This window comes from Mus musculus, chromosome 18 (assembly GCF_000001635.26).
Source record: "Mus musculus strain C57BL/6J chromosome 18, GRCm38.p6 C57BL/6J".
Taxonomy (NCBI): domain Eukaryota; kingdom Metazoa; phylum Chordata; class Mammalia; order Rodentia; family Muridae; genus Mus; species Mus musculus.
In genome coordinates this window covers 35,838,894-35,864,622 of record NC_000084.6, presented here as the reverse complement: position 1 = coordinate 35,864,622, position 25,729 = coordinate 35,838,894, and the positions used below count along the sequence as shown (strand labels likewise).

The 25,729-nt window shown below is 53.9% G+C and overlaps 1 protein-coding gene across 7 annotated transcripts in view, besides 2 other annotated features; it reads right to left on the bottom strand.

Moving 5' to 3' along the window:
• Nucleotides 1-2,929: 2,929 nt before the first annotated feature.
• The window catches only part of Cxxc5 (CXXC finger 5), a 32,315-nt gene continuing 9,515 nt past the window's right edge, over nt 2,930-25,729 (bottom strand). For 3 of the 7 annotated variants that reach the window (XM_006526180.3, XM_006526176.4, XM_030250576.1), the window contains exons 2-3: nt 5,167-6,230; nt 2,932-3,973 (exon numbers count right to left, since the gene is read on the bottom strand). In XM_006526180.3, coding sequence (XP_006526243.1) covers nt 3,929-3,973; nt 5,167-6,075 — 954 coding nt within the window. In that variant the 5' untranslated portion in view covers nt 6,076-6,230 and the 3' untranslated portion in view covers nt 2,932-3,928. Of the gene's footprint in view, nt 3,974-5,166; nt 6,231-8,221; nt 9,595-9,840; nt 9,937-25,729 lie in introns of those variants that run through there. The other 4 variants (NM_133687.3, NM_001357458.1, NM_001357459.1 and 1 more) reach the window with 3 other exon arrangements.
• Nucleotides 14,224-16,940: an enhancer, noted in NCBI's record as "VISTA enhancer mm1614". NCBI's record gives its function as "enhancer in: midbrain (mesencephalon)[10/11] | forebrain[11/11] | limb[11/11]" and the evidence as "EXISTENCE:transgenic organism evidence [ECO:0001131][PMID:17130149]".
• Nucleotides 21,695-25,388: an enhancer, noted in NCBI's record as "VISTA enhancer mm1664". NCBI's record gives its function as "enhancer in: somite[6/12] | limb[7/12] | facial mesenchyme[7/12]" and the evidence as "EXISTENCE:transgenic organism evidence [ECO:0001131][PMID:17130149]".

Below are 25,729 nucleotides of genomic sequence, written 5' to 3'. Positions count from 1 at the left end.
CATTCATACATGAATCCATGGACACACCGCGTCTTAAATGTGTTCCACATCATCTCCAGCCCACTTTCATGTCACATTCAATGGTACAGTCATGTTCCTGGACACAGCCTCATAAGATTTTTCTAGGCTTTAAATCAGTCTCAATCTCCCTCTCCTCTTGTGTGGGCACGCGCGCGCGCGCGCACACACACACACACACACACACAGTGTTATTGGACTTGTCTCTAGGAGTGTGCCTAGCCCTTCCAACTCATACCTTGCCACCCTCAAAGCTAGTTCTGACCATTACATTGTTGTAGGTAGGGATCACCAGGAGTCTACACTTCCCATCCTGACAAGGGAGGGAATGAACCATCCTCACTCCCCCAAGAGCATCCTTTGTCAGCAGAAGAGAGGTCTAAAACAGAGATAAAGGGATAGGAGAAAGACTCTGAACACAACTCGGGGACTCAAAGGTGTGTAAAGACAGACTAGGTTTCAGGAGTTTGAGACCTTTAAGCCAGATAGACAAAAAGTAGGATAATGGGCTGGTTAGCAAGGGTCAGGACCATACTGTATAGGTGGGTTATATGGCAGAGAAAGTCTTAGGGAGAATGCTAAGGCCAGGTCCACCTAGAAAGGAGAGGTCTGGTGAACTATTTTAAAGAAATATTCAGTGTGGGGCTAGGGAAGGTGGCTCAGCAGTCACAAATACTGCTCTTCTAGAGGAGCAGAGTTCAATTTTCAACATCCATAAGATGACTTTCAACTGTCTGTGACTATGGTCTCAGAGCATCTGACACTCTTTGGTCTCTTACAGGTATTGGGCCCCCATGTGGTGCAGACTACATTCAGGCCTAACACCAACATACATAAATATACAGTAAAGCTCAGTGGACATTCCCAAAGTGGGAGCGGGCTGTCGAACTGGGAAAGCACACATTCAAAATCTTTTTGTTTTGAGACCAGGTCTTCCTACATAGCCATGGGTGTCCAGGAACTGTGTAGACCAGGCTGGCCTTGAACTCACAAGAGATCTATTTTCCTTTATCTTCTGAGTCACCCCACCACACAAGACTTTTTTTTTTTTTTTAAGCCAGTGCCTGATACCTCTACACTCACTAAAACTAAGGCTTTTTGGATTCCCAAAGTTCTGGCATCAGGGAAATGTAATCACCTTATTAGGATGTTTTGTTTCAGACAGGGCTGTTCTCCTGTCTCAGCCTTCACAGCTGGGATTACTGGTTTGGGCCACCAGAGCTGGCCCAAATATATATTTAACCTCTATGTATGTGTGCGCTTATGTGCTGGTGAATGAAGTGGCCAGAAGAGGGCGCTGGATCCTCTGGAGCTGGAGTTACAGGTGGTTGTGAGCTTCACACGCTGGGAAACAAACTCTAGTCCTTTGTGAGAGCACCAAGTACTCTTAGCAGAGACTCATCTCTTCGGGCTGGTGAATAGTTATAAAGTAGCAGTCGCCCTCGACCACTGCTCAGGATGCACCAAGCCTGGCCTTCATGATGGCGGTTTCTCCTTGACCATCCACGGGGAGAGTATCACTTCCCAGGGCAAGGCTTGGCTTGGCAGCAACCCGTTCCCTTTGCTTCCCTCAGAAACAGTCTGGCTAGTGTCCACCTCACAGTGCCCTTGGGTACATCAAGAGGCAGGAACTCAAAAGTGAGGGGCTCTGGACCTTGGCTTTCTGCACTGTGGGGTGGGCTACGGCCGAGTCACAACATCCCCTTCCCATTAAGGCTGGCACTAGAGCCACCCACCCCACCCCTGGAGATGTGCCAGAGGGCTGGCCTAGGCCATCTGCAGTCTGTGTGCTGCCAGCAAAGGCCTCCAGCCCAGTGCCCCCTGCTGGCCAGGCTCCCCACTCCCTCTGAAGCCCTCCCTTCTCCTGAGGTTCTGGAGATGCAGGTTTGCCTTGTGCTGCAATGAGGGTGCCCCCAGCTGTAACACCCCCCACTCCCTGCTGGACACCCCCCTTTTGCAGAGCCGCCTGGAGAGATCACAGGCAGCCACATGAAAGGGAATTTTCCCAGGCAGGGATGGAGTTGAAAGCTACCTCCCCCGCCCCTGCCTACCCCTGCTGTGCCAGGCCAGGCTGCTGAGCCCTTGGTGCTCCAAGGGAGCCTGTGACACAGGGAAAGGGTTGGGGTCAGGATCCCTCCTCCCTGCTCCCCCCTCCCTCTTCCAGGAACAATAGCAGACAGCCCATCTCTCCCACTTCACCACCCACTCAGCTCCAGAAGCCCCACCTTGCTTTGTTCTGAAAGCCTTCACCCACCTGAAACCTTGTCAGGAAGTCCTTCTGCAAGTCTAGCTTCCATCTCTGCCAGGCTCAGAGCAGATGAGGGGAAGGGGAAGAGCACTCCTCTAGTGGTTGGCAAGGCCTTATCCTTCAGGTTGGCCTCTAGGATGTGTGAAAAGCAGCATCCGAACCACACACCTGTCTGTTACAGTCACCCTGGCCTAGACCATGGGCTCTGTAAGGATTTCCCCAGATGGCGGCTGGCTTCTGAGGTTCTAGACCGCCCCTTACCAACCAACCCTCTGGAGGTCAGAGCAGGCAGTGCACTTCTTAAAATCAGGCTGGAATGGAAGGGATCCAAGACCAGGCATTAGAGGGCACAGCTGCATTCCAGAAACCCAGGGGAAAACTGTGTGGGTGGCTAGGTGTGTGGGAGATGGCTGCCCCGCAAAAGGACCCAAGTAGTCCAGGCCCACTCCAATAGCACAGTCTGCCTGGCAATGGTCAGGTTAAAGAGCTAGGAGCTGGGACGCACCAACCCTTCCATACACAACGGGTTCCGTGCTGTTTCCAGGATGCCTGTTCCAGCTCTCACCCTACCTCCTGGGTCCAAAGGCTTCTCCTTCCCAAGAGACTCTAGCCAGCCCCAGCCCCAAGCCAGCCCCCCAAAACCCAAGAGCAAGAAGCCAGGAGTGTTATCATGACACAAACATGCATTCAGTTTTATTCACAAAACAGCCTGGTCTCCTAAAACAATACAAACAGCATGTTCCTCAGCAGGGAGCTGGCCACGGGCAGGGGGCCCCCTGGGCACCCACCCCTACCAGCAGGGGACCACGCAGAGAAGCCCTTTCTTCTGCTGCTGCGAGCAAGGCTGAGAAAAGAGGGCTTATTTTCTCTAAGGGAAGTAGCCAGGATCAGAAATACTGAGATGTGGGCTCTCCAGATCTCAGTGGATCAACAAATGAATAGAATTTTCATCTCTCCAAAATCCATCACTGTTGGGGTAGGGGGAATCCCAATCAGGGGACGATGGGGTGCAACATGGTCGGGCCTGGGTCAGGAACTCCCAGTCCCAGTGGGCTCTGGCCCCTCTGCACACATGGATGGATACAGAGGGGCTTCTACACGGTGCCACCACCTATTCCTTTATAAACGTGAATGGATTCTCCAGGCAAACTATGCACTATTTCATGGTTGGAAAGAATCAAAGGAAGTTTAAAATGAGAGTGGAGTTAAAACTGTGCTAAATTACAGTAGTGCTTATTAGTAACTAGATTGCAAAAGGTTACAGAAAATTTACATTCTCTACACAAAAACAGCATCTCCCGCACAGACAACATTGACATTGACATTGACACAGGAAGGAGACTGATTGTCCATTCTTTGCCCAGGAAGTCTCGGTACTTTATAGATTCGTCTTTACCTCTCTTGTTGTTGTTGATGTTCTTCTGAAAAAGCAGTTAAAATTTTTTTTCTTTTCTTTTTCTTTTTATACTAGGGACGTGGAGATGTTAAAACGACAACAAAAAATATATATATATAAAAACAGGAATGAAATCTGTGAGAGAATATTTTTGGTTCTAAAGACGGGTGCATCCGTTTGTCTTCGCCCGAATCCCTTGCCGGAGACCACGCGGGCAGTGACATTGCACGGAGAGGGCAGCTTTGGGTTCCCGGCCGTCACTGAAATCACTGAAACCACCGGAAGGCGGCTCCCGACGGAAGCATCACCTTCTGGCGGGGCGGGAGACAAAAACAAGGAGAGAGTTCAGTCAGGGTCCCGGTGGGCCTGGTGCAAGATGCTCCCCGTGGCCGGCTCAATGACGGAGGGACGGGCATGGAGAACGCACGGGCAGTTACCCCGAAGAGTTCCGGTCATCTCGGCCAGGCCAGGTTGGCCAAAGGAGGAGCCATGACCCAGCTGGGCTACCCAAAGGCCCAGAGCACCCAGAGGCCTCCTGAGCCACTCAGATGCCCAAAGGCACCTAGCACCAGGTGGCCATCGTTTACCTGGGGCCACAGCTGCGTTCTGGCAAGTGAGTGTGAGCACTGCTGTGTGCATGTGGCGGGGAAGCAGCCAAGTCTATGATGAGGAGGCCTACAGGGCAGGTGTACACATGGGTGTCCACCCTGGAGTGGGTGTGCCTTGGTGTGCTGGTAGGTAAGCAAGACACATGAGAGAGAGGCAGGCTGCGGTCAGAAAGGTGGCCAAAAGGCCACGACTAGGATGCCTTTCCAACCATTATGGAGTCAAGCCACTTTGCAAGGAGTGGAGACGAGTGGGCAGGGATGGGAAACTGCGAAGCTGCTCCTGAACTCGGCTAGTTCACCCCATCTGGGACAGAGAGCCAGGCTCTGCTACACGGGTAGACAGATCCCTGCAGGTACACCAAGCTCACAGTTATGAATGAGCTGCCTCTTCCTACCTGCAGGCAGGGCAGGCAGCACTGGGACTACTCTATCTTATGGAGTGGGGGGTGGGGGTGGGGTGGGGCTGGGTTGGGAGTTCAACAACACATGACTCTTCTCAAGGCCACAGGGTCCATAGACAAAACCCCTCAGATAGGGCTAGGGACAGAACCAGTCTTAGGTTACAGACTAGATGCTTTAGGACATGTCTAGGAGATAGAAACTTGGTACCTATGTGGGAATATCTTGACACAGGCCCTAGGAGGGGCATCAGAGTCCCAGGGCCTCACTGGGAACGCCAGGCCCCTACCTGCAAACCATGGCTTGCTGGCATCTCAGGATGTGGCTCTGACTTTTAGGGCAGTGAACAGGTATCTTGCAGCCAGACCTCCAGGCCCTAGGGGCTTGGGTATCCCCCACACTTGCAGACAGGAAAGGTGGGCTCCAGGACTCAGGGGTAGGTATGGACCGCCAGAGAGATGGGAGAGCCCGCACACCTCCCTCTACGGTGCTGTTACCTCCAGAGCAGCGGAAGGCTTCTTTTTGAGTTCTTCACACTTTCTGAATTTGCAAATCTGATGGCCAGTCTTTCGGTTCCTACAACTGCTGCACTGCTCACAGTTGATGCGCCGCCGGCAGGGCGCACACATGCCGCAGCGTTTCCGCTTCTTCTTGCCTGAGCTGATGGCGGAAGCCAGCTCTCCCTGCATGGGGTACTCGGCCAGGCCAGCCATGTGCAGTGCACTCTCAGCCAGGAACACGCCAGCTGGGGTCATGATGAAGAGGCCTGGATTGATGGGGAAAGCGCCCAGATAGGGGAAGTCGGACTGGCCATTGAGGGCTTCGGCGCCGGCCACAGCCTCCATGTCAGGCAGGCCGGCACCGGCCTCACTCATCAGTGGCAGGTGTTCCTGCACCACGCGCTTTAGCATCTCTGTGGACTGTGCAAACTGCTGCAGCGTCAGCTGTCCCTCAGCTGCCAGCTCTGTGGCCCTCTCTGCCTTGCTCAGCAGGCTGGCCACAGCACCACTTTTGTGCTTTGAGGTAGGGTTGCTTTTGTCCACTGCCATGGCCGCAGCCAGGTCATGACCATTGGCCAATAGGGAGGCTGCGGCTGCCGCTGCCTTGTCAGCAGACTCCACCCCCATCATGCTTCCGCCGCCACCACTGCTACCAAAGGAAGAGTAGTGAGAGAGTGGTCGGGAGCGCCGCAGGCTCTTGTTGAGGGGTTCACTGATGATACCGCTCTTGTTCCGACGCTCAGGGGGTGGGGCATCGTCTGCCACGGAGGTCGGCGCCGTGGTGGCGGCCACCGCGGTACTTTTGTCTGTTCCTCCTGCCTTTTGGCCACTGCCACTGCTGCTATTGGTGTTACTGCTGCTGCTACTGCCACCGGCGTCCTGGGAGCCACCGCCGAGGCTCGACATGGTGGGGCCGAGGCCCAGACCCCGGGGCTGGGAGCCTGCAAACTGTTGGGGGCTCAGAGTTGAGCGTGTAGCACGGCTGCCCACAATAGAGATGCCTGGGGAGCCTCAGTCAGGGTAGGCACATGATCAGGTGTCCACGTGGAAATGTCTTTACTCTGTTGGGAAAGGTGGGGACAAGGTCAGTAAACCCTCCTCCTTCAGCATCATCACCCATATTGCCATGGTAACAACCAGACGTCTGATGAGGCATTACCAAACCTATCTTGGTGAAGAACGTATTTGTACTATCTCACTTAAGATCCCGAAGAACCTTAGGAACCAAGCAGTACATGGTAATCCAGGGAGGACAATGTTTATTCTGAGTCACTAGCTCAGAGACACATGGCTACTGAGGCACAGGAAGGTTTAGGTCACGTGGTCCCAGCCCAAATCTGCCCTGTGTAGATCTTGAAGACTTAACTAATGAGGGCAAGGGGCTGCTGCCCTTAGTGGGGTAGGAGATCTAGAGAATCTACCTAACCCCGTGGATTAACGACCTCTAGTCTGACCCATCTACGGAGTGGAGTAAAGATACAGACAACAGCAGAACTGCAGTCCCTGGATGCTTGTTTGGAGATTGTGCGTAAAGGAATCAGGCTGCTTCATTTAATACAAAGTCTGATGGAGTAGAGCACCCTCATGTTATGGAACATCTACCCTCTAAGAAAGCAAGCAGGGGCTCTCTGCCTGAAGTGCTTCTCCCGCACGAGTGGGAAACATGCATGCACTCCATACATACTTCCTTTGAAAACCACAGTCATCATCTCAGACCCTGCTCTGGCTTCAGATGGAAGGGGGGGTGCAGGCCTGACAAGGGGTGTGGAGCAGAGGTCACAGTGACAATCGAGAGGGCTGGGATGGAGAGTGGAGGGAGGGAGAGAGGGAGGCAAGCAAGAGCCTGTCTTCTGGCCACGTCTATAGTTCTGAGGCCTGGGGTCTCTCCCAAGACAGGGGGCTTTTAAACGCAGGCATTAATCAGGGCATGTGAATGGCCAGCCCCCTTCTAACAGGTCCAGATGGAGTGGAGTAGCAATTTCCTCTCAGCCTTCTCCGCAGGCCTGCTTCAGTCTAGCATCCCCAAGGAGAGGAGTGAGAGGGCGCAGCACAAGGCCCAACCCCTGAGCAGCTGGTGGCTCAAGGGGCAGCTGAACATCTGGCGGACCCCGCCCTGCCCTGGGCTTGAGTGTTAGGAACACATCAGATCTTTGTCCCTGGACAACCCCATCACACCCACCAGGCTGCCCTGGATACTCAGCCTGTACCAAAGGCCATGGAATCCAACTCTGCATTTACAAAGGTGTAAACCCATCACCCGTTAGACCCTCTGCTCCAGGAAAGTGGTTAGTGTAGCCAACTGACACGCTCAGGGGGTGGGGTGGGCGGGGCCTCACTCTGCCAAGTATCTGCACCCAGAGCACCTGGATGAAGAAGAACCAAGGAAGCCAGGTGTGGTGGCGCACGCCTTTAATCCCAGTACTCGGGAGACAGAGGCAGGGGGATTTCTGAGTTCGAGGTCAGCCTGGTCTACAAAGTGAGTTCCAGAACAGCCAGGGCTACACAGAGAAACCCTGTCTCGAAAAACAAACAAACAAACAAACAAAAACCAAGCATGCTGGAAACCACTCGGACAGTCCCAGGAGGGCATGGCTGGGGGTCAGAGGTCAGGGCCATAATAGGACGGGGACCATTCTGATTATATCTCACCTCCAACAGACCAGCCTAGACCACCTTTCCAGACCAGGGACCCTGGGTGTGCTGAGAGACAAGGGTCAGAAAACACCAAGCACCCTTCTGGCTCCTGCTTTTTGAGCCCAACTTCCTTGCCCAGGGCCACAACCCAGCAGCCCCAACTACAGAGATAGGGAAGAAGGAAGAGGTCTACAGGCTGAAGCGACAGGAGCAAAAGCCCATGTGTCCCCCACCTCTAAGGCCTGCTGGCTGGTGGCAGAAATCGATAGCCGCATTAACGCCGCTCTTGCTTGCTCAAGCTCCCCCCCACCCACTCCCCCCTAGCTCCAGGAGCTGGCTCTGCGTGCAGGGCCGGCAGGTCAATTAGAAGTCAGCTCCCTTCAACACAGCAAGCAGCGTGGTTCAGGGCTGTGCTTACTTGCTCTGGCTGAGCCCCTGCTTTTGTCTCCATCCCAGTCTGTCTAGGTTGAGAACAGGCCTTGGGTTCATCTCTGGTCCCCTCCTAAAATCTGTCTCATCTCTCACGTCGGTCCTCCCAGGGACGACGTGGTCTCAGTCCCAGAGTCCTACAGCATACTGAGCTTGGGACAGAGAACGTGATATGTCACTGAGCAGGTGCTGCAGGAAGAACGCCGTGCTTTGCTAGCCCTGGAAGGTAAGGGAGGATACACAAGGGGACTGGCCACAGGGGTAACGGTCCTCAAAGCCAGACAGCAGATATGCAAAACCAATCTTCATGGACTAGGCCTAGCTCCCAATCTTCTTCCAAACCTGCCTTTGTGGCTGTGTCATCATCCCCTTCAGACCTAGGGAAAGGCTGATGCCCTCCCTGGTCCCTAACAACTACAGGTCCCATCTAACCTGTTCACAGAAGGAGAGAACAAAGAGGTGACATTTTCCTAGGCCCCCAGTCTTTTATGGCAGGGCACACAGCAACCCCTCCAAGGCCAAGAAGGGCCTGGCAATACCCAGGCAGCAGGGGAAGAGCTGGGCTGCGTTGAAGCGGAGCGGGAATGAGCGGGAGGGAAAGCTGGCGGGCAGGCAGGCGGCAGCGGCGGGCGCATCCATCATCAGCCCTGCCAGGAACGCATCCAGCCCCCAAAAAGAAATACTGCGCCTGAGGAGGGACAACAAAGGGCTCCGTTTCATCAGCAATGCGGAGCCAGCGCCCCGCCGCCCCGCCAGCCGCGGTCAGCCCACAAAGGACCCCTTTGTCCATGCAGGAGCCCGGCGGCCTGGAGCTGGAACCAGGGGCTGACGGGTGGGGACAGGGCCTAGGGATGAAGGAACTAGTCCCCAAGAGCTGGGGTGGGGTGGGGGCTGGGGTGTGTGTGTGAAGGAGAGACAGGTGTTAAGGACAGAGAATGTTGACACAGAACCTAGGAACAGGTCAGAGACAACAGGACCTGGTAGGTAGGATGAAGCAGACTCACCGTCAGAGGTCAGAGGGGACATAGGGGACCAGGAATGGGAATGACACAGCCCAAAGAAAGAAGCTGGAGATGCCCACAGAGGGAGGAGCTGAGAGTGAGAATCACCTCTAACATAAACTTGGGGAGAACAGATGGAGGGATGGGAACGCAGAGTTCTTGCCCCAGACCCTAGCCTCAGAAGCTTGGGTGTCTGGCTATTGGGAAGAAGGAAAGTCATGTGACCACCTGATAGCAGTGGGGGGTACTTCAGCCTCTACCCCCTGAAAGCAGAGTCTGGTCCTTTCAAACCGGCACCTCAACTAACATTTAACTAAGAACCCTTTCCTAGGGGCTCGCATTTGTTGAGCATCTATTCTGCTGTTGCATTCGTATGCTTCACATGTTCAGATAGTGGTACCTGAGAGACAGGAAGCTTTAACCAGCTTCAGAGATAAAGAAACAAAGGTTCACAAAAGTTCAAGCTGTCAGCCGTGGTAGAACTTGAACCCAGAGCTAAGTGCTGGTCACCTGCTTTATGGCTGCCTTTGTTCTACTTGGGCAACTGACAGAACAGCCCAAGGCAAAGTGACCCAGTTATCCTACTACCCTGCCACCAAATTGTTACCATGCCTGTCACTTCTTCCTGGTCAGGGGTCAGCTGTCACAGGCCCCCAGGGGAGTGCCCCACCTGGAGGCTTAGAGATACACATGCAGGAGGAACTCAGAATGCTAGGCCAGTGACATCATAATGCCAGCTGGCAATGAGGTCACCGGAGGTGGTGGTGATGGCCTCACCCTACCCTCAGCCCCAGAAGAGCGTGACTGCATAGGGGGTGGAGCTTACGTCCTGGGAGGGGCTGGTGCTCTGTCCCTAGGAGGCCTACAGCTAGATCTAAATGTTTAGTGGTTCTCCCTTTCCTACCAATGCCCTGTGTTACTGTGGAGGGAGGGGCAAGTGGGATGGCCACACTGACCCTTCCCGCAGGAGTGCGTGAGAGCTGGGCTGGTGGAATCACCAGTGAGGCTAGAGGCCTTCTTGGAGGAAGAGGTTGGCAAAGGATAGGGAGACATGACCAAGACACACAGCTGAAAGCGGGTGCCAGGTATGGATGACCTCTGCAGGGTCACAGCCACAGTCTTGAGGCCAAGGATAGGACATTTACAGGGCCACTGGATGCTTTTTCTTGGGTGTGTGTGTTTGGGGAGCGGGAGAGGCAACAACCCGAGCTCCTAAATCCCGGGATTATGGATGTTAGTTACCATTCCTGGCCCTAGTTCTGTAAGTTTTTTCTATTTTTTTAAATTACTTTTTTAATGTATGTGAATACACTGTCACTCTCTTCAGACACACCAGAAGACGGAATCATATCTCATTACAGATGGTTGTAAGCCACTATGTAGTTGCTGGGAATTGAACTCAGGACTTCTGGGAGAGCAGTCAAGTGGTCTTAACCACTGAGCCATCTCTCCAGCTACTTTTTTTTTCCAAGACAGAGTTTCTCTGTATAGCCCTTGCTCTCCTTGAACTCAGAAATCCTCCTGCCTCTGTCTCCCAAGTGCTGGGATTAAAGGCATGTACCACCACTGCCTGGCTATTTTTTTGTTTGTTGGTTTTTGTTTTTGTTTGAGACAGGGTTTCCCTGTGTAGCCCTGGCTGTCCTGGAACTTGCTTTGTAGACCAGGCTGGTCTCAAACTCACAGAGAACCACCTGCCTCTGCCTCATGAGTGCTGAGATTGAAGGCATACACCACCACACTTGGCCTGGTTCAATGATTTTTAAGTGCATTTTTAGAATTATGTCCAAGGACAGGTTTGCCCAGGGCATTACGCCTGCACTGGCTTTAATAACCTGTGTCTATCCTGCCTGTGAAAGGTAGGTTTCCTGAAGTAACTCCAATTACCAAGCAGAACAGCATGGCCTGAGTGGGCTAACTCTACAGAGGACCCTGGCTAGGAGTTTCTTGTATTTACTTATCTGGAGTATGGGGGGGAGAAGCAGTGCTGATGAGTACTATAAGGAGGTCGGTCAGACAGACAGACAGACAGTTGGCAGACAGCCCAGACCACAGGCTCCACCGACTGAACTGAGCTGACCCACTGATGCTGAGGAGAGGGTTCTGTCTCGGATTCCCATCATTTAACTTGGGAAGTCTCCAGGGTTGGGGAGCCCTGTTGGGCCCAAGAGATACACATGGGGTGCTGATCTTGGGGGCAGGAAGACACACAGCCTGACAGGCCAGTATGGGGGGGATAGACCAGTACAGCCATAGCAACCCCAAGCACTTAGCAATTGGTTGGGGTGAGACATGCCCTTGACACTACTGGGGATCTTAACACTGCAAGACAGTAAATAGCAGAGAGGGGCAGGGTGTAGTTGTGCGCCTCTTTAATCTTTTTTTTTAAAGATTTATTTATTTATTATATGTAAGTACACTGTAGCTGTCTTCAGACACTCCAGAAGAGGACATCAGATTTTTGATACGGATGGTTGTGAGCCACCATGTGGTTGTTGAGATTTGAACTCGGGACCTTTGGAAGAGCAGTCGGTGCTCTTAACCGCTGAGCCATCTCACCAGCCCTGTTTGTTTTTTTCAAGACAGGTTTTTTTTTTTAATATTTATTTATTATATGTAAGTACACTGTAGCTGTCTTCAGACACTCCAGAAGAGGGAGTCAGATCTCATTACAGATGGTTGTGAGCCACCATGTGGTTGCTGAGATTTGAACTCGGGACCTTTGGAAGAGCAGTTGGGTGCTCTTACCCACTGAGCCATCTCACCAGCCCAAGTAGGGTTTCTCTGTATAGCCCTGGCTGTCCTGGAACTCACTTTGTAGACCTGGCTGTGACCTCAAACTCAGAAATCCGCCTGCCCCCGCCTGGATTAAAGGCGTGTGCCACCTTGCCCGGCTTAGCATATGACCTTTTGAGCTCTTTTCTGACATGTTATATAGGACCCTATCGATCACTAACACAGATAGGCTTTCTTCTGTATGCTTTAGCCCATATACTCCTTATAGACACCCTCTGAGTATGTCCTGTATTGTCCTACTGAGAATAGGCAGAATGGTCTGTGGCTAGGATGGACAGACTGATATTCTGCTCTGGGTACCCCTGGACCCTGAACTAACTGCTTCCTGGAGTGATGCTGTCTAAGCAGACACCCACCTGAGATGATAGCTCGCGTCCCTGCTTAGCCTCTATCCTGATGGGTTTCATCACGGACAGGCAGCGAAAGCTAGCTCAGAGGACACTTGAGTCAAGGAGCCAGAGTAGGTAAACTGTCAAAAGAATAAAGCTAGCTAGGCACCGGAGTCTTTCGGTCTGTGTCGTGGCTCTGTTCCCTCACCATGAACTTTGAACTAGCCCTCTCCCTGCATAGAGTGTCAGTTTCCCATTTGTAGAATAGGAAATGCCCAAAGACTGTTTTATCATATGAGTGCCTACCTAAGTATATACACTGTGTGCATTTTTGGTGACCAAGGAGATCGGAACACAGCATCACCTAGACCGATAGTTACAGGGAATTGTAAGCTGCCATGTATATACTGGGAACCAAACCTGGGTCCACTGCAAAAACAGCTAGTACTCTTCTTAATTACTGAGCCATCCCTCTAGCCCTGCCAACGGCTTCTTGACCCTTGTTCCAAACTGTAGGACTCCTGCTCCTGGCCTCCAAGGGGAAGAAGACATAGACACACACACACACACACACACACACACACACACACACACACAAAGTTTGGGAAAGCAACTCCTCATCTAGTTACCTAGAGACCTAGTGGCCTAACAGGAGGCCAGAGCTAGTCATAGGATTTGTAGGAGAGGAAGCCTCTAAGCAAGCCACAGATGGAATTTGGCTTACTGAGGGGCAGGGAGACATATGGTGTCCTCTAGCTCTGGTTGCCTAAGGGGGACGTGACAGCAAGCCAGGCACTGTGCTGAACATTTCCTTGTTTTTGTTGTAGCTGTTTTGAAACAGGGTCTCTCCTGGAGCTCAAACTATCTGTCTGCCTCTGCTTCCTAAGGGCTGGGATAAAAGGCATGAGCTACCACACCCAGGCCTTGTAGCTTATTATGGACTGTCTCTATACTCTGTTAACTAAAAGATGTGAAACTATCTGCCTAAGGTCACCAGGTCAGTAGGTGACAGGGCCACAGTTTGAACCCAGACCTGGCTTTCTAACCCTGGCTTAAGAGGAGAAGGCTCCTCCCAAGGATCTTTCTGGTGGCCTTCAGGCTTCTAGGGACATCACATCAAGCACGACTGCTAAAGAGTCTGCGGCTGTACCCCAAGCCTAGGGGAAGGGGCTACGGGTGGGCCGGACGGGCCTGGCCGGGCAAGAGCTCCGGGCATTCCGGCAGCCTCCGCAGGAAGCAGAAGGGGACGGAAACCGGCTCTTGCTGCCTCCCCCAGAATCCTGTGGGCAGCCCAGCCAGGCTGCACAGAGGCCTTCTTTGTGCCTGCCCCAACCCGCCACCCGGCTGGCCCAGGGTTTTGAGTTTCCTGGGGGGGGGGGGGTGTCCAGCCACCACTAAGCCTCTAGCTTCTCCCCCTCCCAGTAACAACCACAGCAGTCCACAGCTGGAGGAGGAAGTGAGTGGATGGCTGTGGCTGCCCCGGAGACTCTAGGGGATCTGCAACAGGCCCACATCCCAATCCCCCATATTTACATACCCTAACCAGAAACTGTGGCACCCAAGCTGTCATGACCCACCTGGAACCACCCCCATCCGACTCCACCAGGATGTTCTTGGGCCAGGTGGGTGGGGCAGCGCAACTGGCAAGCCACCCTTCCCTACACTCTGGACACAGGATGCACCAAGCAGATGTCTCTTCCCAGCATTTCAGGGGATAAAGGCCCCTTTGGGGGTGTTAAGTAAGAAACTTGGGGTACCTGGGAAGAAGGGAGTAGGAAGCAGAACCATCTAGCTATCAGGGGAAGCATGTCAGACATTCAGGCTTGGAGCCTTTGTCTGGTGGGCATGGCCAGGTGCGGATGAAGTCCATGGCGCTAACCTTTGTGGACAAGAGCGCCATTGCAGTTCTGCACCAACACAGGTGGAGGCACTTGGAACATAAGCGCCCAGTGTGCAAGGTGGAGGGGCGTGCTTCCCATACCTCAGGTCGTACACAGTCATCAGTGTTGTTTGCAAGTAGAGTATTAACTATGGTGGGTGAGTGTCTGCAGGTTCTTCTGCTGTGTGCTAACCTGCCTTAGCTGTGAGACAGCAGTGTGTGTGCCCTGTGAGCGAGCCCTGGCGGGGCCCGAGTGTGATGGGCATGATGCAGTTGGGAACTGGTGCCAGCTGCTAAGGCCCTTATGGAAACAGGAAGCTGCCCACAGGTGTGCCTGCGGTGCGGTGCAGTGGGGGCTGGGCGTCACCCAGGTTCAGTTTGTCCCTCTTGAGAAACCAATTCACTGTTTTTGCTGAGAATCCCAGCCCCAAGCGAGGCACCTGTCTGCTGTTCAAGGCCTAATAGCTCTGGTCAGCATCTAGCCGCCTGCCTGGCAGCCGGGCCTTAGCGTGGTAAAAACTGGCAAACAAAAGCCCCTAGACCGCAGGCCCTCCCTGCAGAGGCGTGGGGGAGGCAGGCAAGACGCAGGAGACTGAAGGGGTGGGAGGGAGGGAGGGAGGGAGGTGTCGTCGCAACCCCGGAACACAAAAATAATGAGGCGAGAGGGGCCATGGGGCCAAGCTGGCTGGTTCCGGAGTCGCTATCTGACCTTGACAGATGCCACAGCTGGGCGCCTGGAGAGGAGCTACAGCCACCCGCTGCCTCTGTGCTCCAGCCTGCCCCCCCCACCACCACTTCCCCCAGGCCAGGGTCGATTGAGGCTCTTACAGGCCAGCTACAGGCAGGCCCCCACCAGGGAAGGGAAAGGAGAAAGACCAGGGTGTGGAGGTGACTGGGAGGGGATCTAGCCACAGGGCCACCTGAGTACCCCAGCCCTCAGGTGTGACCAAATGTTAACATCATGGAGTTGGCTATTGTACTACAGCTTAGCTATGTGTCTGTGTGTGGAAGTGAGGCAAAGTCCAAGTCTGACAGGGACAAAGATAGTATGTTTATGTCCTCGGGGGTCATACAAGCAGGACGGATGGACTAACATTCCTGCTGTTGATGTGGACATATTCTTGGGGATGGGCACCGATCGCTCCCCTACCCTCTTCCAGAGACACAGCCGGCCAATGCAAGCAAGGATGGGACTAGGCTGGAGTGGGAGACAAAGAGAAGCACGGCTGCTTCCCCCCCCCCCCACCATGACTCTCTCTAGACCCTGCTCCCTCACTGTAGCAGTTGTCCCCCTCAGTATGCAATGATGGGTATATAGCTGGGTACTGCCCCTTGGGGGGTTGGCAGCAAGGGGCTGGGGTGTGAGCTGCAGCAGGGGACGCTGGGCTAGAGGTAGATTAGCAATTCCGAGCACTGGCTGCATAATTAAAAAATCATTACGGCAGGCAGGCGGGCAGAGCTGAGTGTGAGCTCACGCTGGAGCAGGCGGGGACACAGCCACAGCGCTCCCCCTCAAAGTGCTTCCCCGAGGAAAAATCCCACCTGCTAATATAATTATGGAAAAACACAAGCACGGAAATTCTGTTTCAGCAAACAGTGTGCCTGAGTGCCCAGGGCTTGCATGGCCCCCAGCACAGTTAGCAGGACTTAAGGCTGGCACCTCTGGTTCACTGCAGTGAGGCAGGTCCTGCTGGGTTCAGATTCTGACCTCCACCTGCTGGAATCCCCAAATGCAAAAATCTGCATAAGGTCTTCTCTGTCAGTCATGGCAAGGCTGACGGGCACTGGGCGGTCCTGCTCACCAACGCAACACCCCAGAAGCTCAACTGCCTGCCTCTCTCCTGTCCCCGGCTTGCCTTTCAGTCTCTGCCCAGCCCTTCGGCTGGCTGTGTGGACCCCAGGCTCCAAGGACACAAGGCACCCTGGGCTTGTCTGGGTTAAGCCAGGCGGGCAGCCATTCAGCCTGGGAAAGGCAGCCAGCTTTGGGGCACATGCCCCAGAAGGGCAGGCTGAGCCGCCATCACCTCGGGCCTGAAGCGGGCAGCGCAGGAGGGAGCCGGGTCTAATTAGTCGGCCTGGGAGGACGGGGCGGGCGCCAGGCGGCTGCCCAGAGCAGCGCAGGCACGTCCGAGAGCGGCCAGGAGGTGGTGGCGCCCGGAGACGCACCCGAGACGCAGCGGGCAGGAAGCCTGGGAAGGAGGGCTGGGGCCAAGGAGACTCTGCAGCGAGCAGGACTGCCGCCCCTCACTCCTCCATGCCACCAGGCGCGGCAATTAGAGGCTTTCAAAGTTTGTCCTTAATTGGTTTCATTTTTGCCTCATAAATGATTCATGGCCCCAGAGGTCTGGGAGGCGGAGGGAGTGGCAGGGGAAATTTGGGGAGGCTTTTGCCTGGGGCCAGTCCCTCTCTACCTGAGACTGGGAGAGAACTCTGAACCCACTGCAGTGGAGAGGGACTGGGGGAAGCACTTGGCGGGTGGGACCCTGTAGCAAAATTTAAACACCCAGGCCTTCTCTTTGGAGTTTTAATTAGGAGCTGCAGCGTTTCTGTGGACGAGGCTCAGGCTCTGAGTCTAGGCACAGCCACAGCAGCTGCTGGGACCCAGGAAGCATGAATAACGCCAAGATAACAACCTACAGCATCAATGGTAATAACCATGAACACTTAAGAACGCTTTTAACTGGAACCCGGCAGAGGCTCTTTTAACCACTCACTGCCCCAGCACCACAGGGTGAAGTACTGAAGATCACTGCTTTCAAAGAAACTGAAGCCCAGCAAGATTAAGACCCACCTTCTGAGTGCCCCCCCTCCCCGCCCCAAGTCTCATGATAGAAGCCCTCAGCCCCAAACCTCTTAGGGCTCAAGAGATTTTGTCCTAGTGGGGCCTTGGCCTATCTGTAAAATGGGAACAGAGAAGTCCACAGTCCCTAATGGAGTGATAACTCTGTGCCAAGCCCGGTACTGAGGGATGCAATGGACACCACCCTCTGGGAGCTCCCGGTCTCAGAGACAGACAGACATGTAACAGTTCACCCAGAGAACATGTGAACACATCATAGCTAACATGGTGGGATAACAGGTCTTGAAGCAAGTGAGATATATGGCCAGGATCTCCTTCCTTCTGGCTAACCTGCGCTCAGTATGCTCAGCGAGAGGATGTGGTTCACTTAACCAAGCCCTGGGTCAGATCTCCCTAGAAATTTAGAACTACAAGTTACACCAGACTGACACTGAGATGCAAATTGCTATTAAATACACTGTTTTTAAAAAATGCAGACTCCAGGGTTGCTTGCCTCTGCCTCCCAAGAGCTGGGGTTAAAGCATTACACCTGGTGTGCCTTTTAACATTTTTAAAGTGTGTGTGTCAGTGCCTGTTTGAATCCCTTGGAACTGGGGTTATCTACTGGTGGTTGTTAGCTACCTGATGACCTGAGAATTGAACCCAGGTCCTCTGGAAGAACAGCAAAATGTGCCTACCACTGAGTCACCTGTCCATATTAAATTCACGGCAGGGCTGCTAGGCCCCTAGAAATTCTAGAGATGAAGGAGACTGACTGCCCCAGGTCCAGGCCTGCTGCTTGGTCTTGGATGCCTCACAACATCTCCTCTTGCACAGTGTGTACCAGGTATTCCTCCAAAGTCCTGCTAGGGCAGCAAAGCTCCAGAGCAGCCTCCCCACCCCCCAAACTGATCAGGCAGAGGAAACAGTACAGGCTGATTACAGCTGCCCAGACCCTTCCACAGCCTTCAGAATGTAACCACACATACTTCCCAGATGAAGAAAACAAGGCTTAGGGAAGAGAAGGTTCACAGGTCTAACAGTCTATGGAGCCCATGTCTCATGAGCCCAGTGATGGGTCGGAGCAATGAGTATCAACTCTCCCGTGCCTAGAAACTTTTTGTCCCAGCCCTGATCACTTTTTTTTCTCTCTTTTTTTTTATTACGTATTTTCCTCAATTACATTTCCAGTGCTATCCCAAAAGCCTCCCCCCTCCCCACCCCCACTCCCCTACCCTGATCACTCTTTAAAACCAAGAGCGCCCACATTTCCTCAGCCATTAGAACTCAGTCCAACTGAAGCATGTGATCAGCAGCCTCACAGGAGCCCTGAAGGTGGACAGAGATATTTCTACTACCGTGGCGTGCACAGGGCTCCCAGCCCTGTCTCGTTCAGCTAGGTCTTTTGACAAGAAGCTGGGATGGTAGAAGAGAGTAAAATGGTGCCCGCCAGGGGTGACAAGCTGGAGGGGGTGACTATGACCCACGGACTGCTTACCCTCACCTAGGATAGTAGGTGCCTGCAGGATCCCAGAGCTGAACTCATTCTCTGAGAGGAAGACTAAGTAAGCAAGCTATTCCCTACCCCATCTTGATGGAGTCACTAGCTTAACAACCTGGGTTGCTTAATGGCACAACCATGTCCTTCTTGGAGGAAGTAGACACTCAAATGATCTGTTCTTTGAAGAACTGGACTTTTGTGACATTGAGATCGGTATACTATGGAAGCTGACAAAGGCCACCGATATACAGACAAGTGGCCAGTTCTCAGAGCCCCAAGTCATACTCAGTAGACCTAGCTAACAAACCCTGATGCCCAGGTACTCACCATGGGCCAAGGCACAAGTGCCCCTTTGCTCCCATCTCCCTATCCCAGAGCTGTACAGTGGGGTCACTGGGGCCCCTCTTCTCAGCTTGCCCAGGAAGCTGCATGTCTTCAGTGGGTCAGTACTGACGTCAGCAAGGCCAGCCGGGCGTGGAGCCTGCCACCTCCGGAACCGCCAATTAATTAACTTTTTCAAATTAATTTCCCAAGCAAAATTCCATAATTACATCTGTCTCCATCAGCCTCCTAGCTGGGCAAGCAAGAGGATGACCCCACATTGAGGTGGAACACGGTAAGAGACGAGTATTACAACCTGGGAGTTGAAAAGGACACAAGAGGTTTGGTTTCTCTCTAACCGGGAGTTTGCCTAGTATCCTTATGGAAACCGTTTTGAGGAGGGACAAACTAAGACCAGAGAGAGCCCTTTGGCCCAAAAGTGAAGGGTTCTCAGAGATATCTGTGTCCTGTTGAACTCACCTTGCTGCTGCTGTTGGTACCCCACTAACACACACCCCCTCAGTGCCCCTAAACATAGCAGGTCTTGGCCCAGTAGCAGCACAGGCTCCAGGAGGCTGAGAACGCGGCTGCGGTCTAATTTCCCAAAGGGGCTGAGATTAATTAGCTCACACACAGGCACAGAGAGGGAGAGAGGAGAGTGGGAGCAGGGGCGGGTGGCGTCAGGCAAGGAGAAGCTGCTTGGCGCTCCCCGCCACCCAACCGGCAGGCAGGCAGTCAGGCGGCCTTGACAGCCTGGGTGCTCTGAAGGTCAGTGGCCAAGCCAGCTGAGCTAGCAGACTGGCACCATCTCCTTCCCAGAATGCCCACGACCAAAGCTGGAGGGACAGAAACCAGGAGGCCAGGGTTGGGGGAGGGGCTTGCTGTTACCATCATCTGTGAAAGTCTAGCTAGGTACTGTTCACACATGTCGTGTTTCATCTTCATAGCAGCCCAAAGACAAGGCAGCATGGTCCTCCCGCCTTTACAGATAAGGATGCTGAGGCCCAGACAAGGGCAGTGACCGGCCAAGGTCACTCACGCTTGGGCAACAAAGGTAAAGCTTTTATAAAGGTTGGCCGGTCCAACTCCACTGCCCACCCTGCTGCCCCATGTCTCTATGACAGCACAGGGCATATGAAAGGATCTCGTGCTTACAAATGAGCAGGAGTCAGCCATTTCACGGAGGGACTTTGACCCAAAAGAGGAAGTGACCTGAGGTGGAGACCAACCTGCAGCCAAGACAACCTAACTTGGAGACGCTTTAGTGATCACCAGTGGCCACATGGAACGGAGGACTCTGATTGGTTAAGTGGCAAACCAACCAAGTGATGGGGGACAGGGGCGTGTTTTCATGTTGGCCGCTGTGTACCCAAAGGGAAATGTTTACTTAAGAGACCTCCCAACCACTCTCTGAAGAAGTTTTCCAGAAAAAAGGGAGGCAGCCAGTCAGAACTGGGACGCTAAAGACCCTCAGCAGGTGCCTGGTGCTGTAATTTCTCAGAGCTTGCCACACCCTTGTGGCATCCTTGTGGGTGCTAACCCTCCTTAGACCCAAAGGACCAGCAGCAGTGCACAGCAACCATTACCCATTCATTCCCTGTGACTCTGCAAGTAGGGATGCATACCTCCCCTGGGGGGCATATTAAGGTCCTGTCGCTGTCCTGCCTAGGAGATCTAGTCTAGGGGAATCCCAGACAAGCTGAGGAGGCTTGCTAAGCTCAAAGCCTAAGTCTGGATCATAGCAAGTAACAACCTCAACTCACTGGGTTCTGCAGCCCCCATACCTGAATCTCTTGAGAAAGGGCTAGCTTGTTATCTTTACATGGCTCAGGCCATGGATACTGGAGGACCAAGGCCCTAGTCTCTCTGTGAGCCGCCAACTCCCTTATTCATTCGTTCTGCTCGCTCCATCCCCATACACAGCAGTCCCTGCTGACCCCAGGAGATAAGTGTGTGTTCAAGTCTGAGGGTTGCTGAGAAGGCAGTGCCAGCTGGATGGGCCCATGCCTCTTCTGACCACAGAAGAGCCCACCTACACTTATGGTGACCCTTTCCATGTCCACCCTGTGGTGACACTGCTGTGTCAGTAGCTCCGGAACTATTACGACTGGCTCTTTCCTTCCAGGATGTGAGGTGTCACTGTCCTCTATCCTGAATCTAACTGATCAACCCCCTTGTCTCCTGCCACTCAGCTGGGCTTCCTCACTTCTGCACACATCTGAGAAACAGCTCCAGACAGGGCCAAGTCCATGACAATCTAATTACGGATGCTTCTTGAAGATGCTGCCCTCAAGGAAAAAAAAATCTAGCTTTGGTAGAGCAGACAGGGGTTCAGTACCAGCCCCCATGGGGCTCAATGGGGACTAAACCCAGAGGCTCACATATGCTGGGCATGAGCCCTGCTGGCGAGCCCCACCCTCAGCCCCCATCACTTACTTTCAGCAGTGTAGCTGTAATACCAAGATGACATTTGGTTCATTTTATAGACAAAAATGATAGAAAACCTGGCAGGTGGGGTGTGGTGGCATACATCTTTGATCCTGGTATCTGGGAGGCAGAAGTAGGCAGATCTCTATGAGTTTGGAGCCAGCCTGGTCTACATACTTGAATTCCAGGCAGCCAAAGCTACACACACGGTGAAACTCTGTCTCAACAAAAACAGACCAAAATAAAACAAAGCTTTGGGCATGACACAGCAGCTAACAGCCAACATCAGGGTCCCCAGCTCAGGGACAAGTCTAGTTTTCTGAGTGTCTCAGCCTTTCTGGAACCTTCTCCTTCCCCCCTGACCATCTTACATAGGGAGACTAGGAGGTGGGAACCTGCTGCACCCCAGATGATCTATAACAGAGGTGCTGGACAGTGGTGTCAGTACCCCTCCTGGTTACAAGGCCATGCACACCCAGCTCAATTCTCTCACTTCTTGTGTGGAAAAGTCTGTCTTCTCCATTCTGTGTGGGAGGGCAGGCAAGCCCTGGCCCCAGTGGCGCTAAGGCTTAGACACCACTGCAGGCACCCTGCCAACCTCACAGCCCAGGCCTTCTTGTCAGACCAGCGCCATGCAGACTAAGAGGTGTGGCCAAATCCCAAGTCTCAGGGTGCTAGCTGGAGGGGAACAAGGGGACAGAGAAGAGTGAGTGCCAGGCTAAGCGGCACAAGACTCCTTGGACACAGCTCGCTTTGACAGAAGAGGTGTCCTTCCTTCCCCAGTCCCCAGAATGCTCCCATCTCTCACAGACCCCACCTTGAATGGGGAGAGGTGGCCACTTCTAGGAAGATGGATTTTTCACAGCGTTCCTCCACCAACCTCTCTTCCTTCCAGCCTGTCTGCCTCTTTCCCTTGCCTACCCTTGAGTATCCTCTGCTTGAGCCATAGTCCCCTATGACAACACCAACTGGGTCCCCAAATGGGGCCGACAGTAACCTAATGGCAGGGAAAGCCCTCTCCCACCCCCACCTCAGCATCAGAAGGTGACTGAGGGGAGGCCTCTTTTGTGTAAGCCTCAACAGAGATAAGCAGTGTGACATGAGTGTTAGGCACCATTGAGTGGGTGCTCAGGACCTTACACTGCAGCCTCCTAAAGGTGCGAGCCGGGGCCTACAGACCACTGCTTGAGCCAGGATGGGGAGGTATAGAAGGTCTGTGAGGGCGAGGGTGGCTTCCTACCTATGCCTGACGGAGACTGGGCATGCCTGACTGCCGAATCTGTGCCAGCACGTACATGTACCAGGATCAGGTGTTTCTGAGGTCCCCACACATGCGTGAATAAGTCTGGAGCATGCAGGCAGTGGGTTCCGCTGAGGCATGTGGAATTAGATGTGCTGAAGCCGTGTATACCCTCTATATCCCTGGCTGTGTTGAGAGTGGGACTGCGTTGAGTGTGTGCTCTGCCTGCTGCTAGGGATGGGGTGACTCACTCCTCCTGAGCTAATCTCGCCACCCGCCTGCCCCGCTCACCCTGCTCTGCTGGGCTCATGGCGGCCAGCATAAGAGGTGGGGAGGAGGAGAGCAGGCAGACACTCAGCGGGGAGGCTGGCTTGATAAATAACCTGCTGCTTCCCCAGGCCTCTGTGAAGGGGAGGCTGCATCAGCAAGGAGCAGGAGAGGGAGGCAAGAAAGGCGTCCGTCCTTGGCCCCCCAGGCGCTGACTGCCCTGGCCCCCGTGGCTGCGGTTCCTGTTTCATAGAAACCTGATCTGGGAAAAGCCTATCGGGTCATCTTGCCTGTCCCGGCGACCCAGCAAGCTGCCCCTCAGGGAACAAGCCCACAGCCTGGCTGCCCAAGCAGTGGGTGGGTGGGTGGTAGGATATTTCTGTCCAGACTAAATGCAGCTTTAGGCCTCTGTCTGTGCACCAACAGCTGCTCCCAGAGGCCTCAGCTACGCGGTGATGACTAAATTTAGCCCCACCCCACCCCCCAGCAAACCCCAAAGCTCACCTCTTCATACTGGCTCCACATATACTGGGATAGAGGGAAGGATAGATAGTCTACAGTGTCACCTTGGGCCACTGAATGCCTCTTTGGGTCTTAGTTGTGTGTGTGGGGGGGGAATCAAGTCTTACTCAGGTCTGGGCTCTGAACTGCCCTGCAGGATTTATTAAGGGTAGTCTACAAAAGCAGCTAAGTCGGGGTCTTTGCCTAGTGGTTACTGAGCTGAGAGGTTCCTTTCCCACAGTATCAGCTTCAGCTTATAAACACTGACTTCCTCCGTTCTGCCTTTCCCTCCATCAGACGGGGCAATACCAAGCTTCTCCAATCTACCAAACCAGACTCTGGCCAGGAGACAAGTTGTGCCAGGCTGGGAGTGTGTATGTGAGTGTGTGTCTGTGCACACGTTGACAGCTGATATTTCCTGGAGGCTACAGTTGGGTAGGGCCAGAATTCCTGTCTGGACCCTAAGATCAGCAGAGGAGCCTCTTCCAGTTTGCACCCTGGAGAAGATCAGTACCATTTCCAAACCCACACTGCTGTGGTACAGACGGGGTGGGGGTTGTGGGGGGGTCAGTCATCTCTACAGGGTTCAGCAGGCTGGGAAGGAGGCAGCCACAGTTCCCCTCCTGCCCACCCGCTGCTTCCCCCAGCCCCACATGCACCGAATTCCCCACGTGCCTGTCTGTCTCTGACAGCTCGTGCAAAATACTTGGCTGAGCAGGCGCCCAACGCCCGCTGTTCTGAGCCTGCTGTGCCTCCTCCCCATCTTCCCAGGGGGTTCTGTAGACACAGCCAGGGATGGGAAGGGACTGGAGCCCAGGGCCTGGTGGACAGTTGGGGGAAAGAAAGGGCCAGAGAGACCAGTTTCAATTCACACGACTCTATTCCCAGCTCCTGGCTCTGAGCATGGGGGACAGGGGAGGCTACTGTGAGCAAGCCAGTCTTGTCTGGGTGGCAGCTGCCTATACCCTTCTGCTCTCTCACCCTCTCAGGAGGCCTTGCCAGGGGTTTCCCATTCTCCTGGGCAAAAGAAACCACACCTGCCGCTCCGTGTCGCTTCACTATGCCCCTCTTCCCAGGTAACTCAGGACAGAGCTGAAGGCTTGGAAATCTGGATGAGGGCCCAACCCCTCTTGGCAGTCAAAGGCCCCCTTCCCAGAGCAGGAGGGGGTGTGTTCCAGCTCTCCTGCAGTGAGGGGCACACCCACCCAGCTGCCAGGCTAAGATGACTCCATGTAGGCCTGAGGGGGGGCCAAGTCTGCTCCTTCCTGTCCAGCTTGTCAGGTCTTCCCAGGAGAGCAGCTGGGATTTTCCTTTGACCACTACCTAGCTGCCAAGCTCCTTCTCTGAATCACCCCTGTGACCCAATCAGATCCCCCACCCCATTTCTGCAGCCAAGGATTCTCCTCTCCCTGGGAGATGTGCCACTTGACTTGAATCCCTAGCCCAGATCCCGTTATAGACACTGACTTGTGGGCTCCATTTTACAGATGGGCACACTGAAGTCATGAAGGAGTTCCCTGGAGAGGAGGGGTAGGCTTATCTTGAAACTGTTTGATTCTCTTTCTTATCTACTCCATAAACCTACATCTATCTTTTGCTCAGGAATCCAGCTACCCCCTGCCCAGACTAATGGGGAGAAGAGAGGAGAGGACTCAGTGGCTGGCGGAAGGCCAGTGTCCCAGGCTCTTCTGGACCATCTCATTCTCCACAGCCTAACAGTGGTCCCAGGAAGACTCCTAGCCTTGCTGTTGAGGTGAGCCCCACACTGTGGGACAAAGCCTCCTCTCTCCATTGCACAGATGGGGTTGCTGAGGACCCCAGGGGAGGGAAGCTGCAGGCAGCCATGAGTCAGAGGGGGAGCTGGGAAGCCGCCCGGCCCTGCCTGCTGTCGCTGGAAGCAACAGCCTGCGTTTCCTCCTCACACTGGTGTCTCGGGAAGCGTGGGCAGCAGGCGGCAGGCTGCCACAGGGAGGACCCCTCCTGTGTCTGCAGGCCAGCCACAGCCCCTTGCTGCCTGACTGGGCCCAGAGCCCACCCTCTCCACGTAGAACTGGCCTTTCAGTCCCTGGAATAGGTTCTTGTCCCTGGAGGTCTCCTGGCTCTGCAACCTCAGGAGAGCCCCAAGCCCAGCCCCATTCCAGCCCCACTCTCCCGTGTTCTCTAGCGTCGTCAAACAAGGTGACTGAAGCGTGGCCATGCATGCTTCCTCCCCGCAGGAAAACCTACTCTTTGGTGACTGTAGAATCCCAACGTGACAAGAATGCCAACTTAACACATCTTTTCATTGCAAACAGTCTATGATTCTAGACTCCTGTCACTAAGATTCTAGACTGCCAAAATCCTACAGCTCTGGGAAGGGGCCACTGGGCCTACCCACCACCTCCACCTCCAACCAATCTCTCACCAAAGCTTTTGGGAAGAGGGCTGGGCTGGAGAGGGTCAACAGGAAATGACATAAA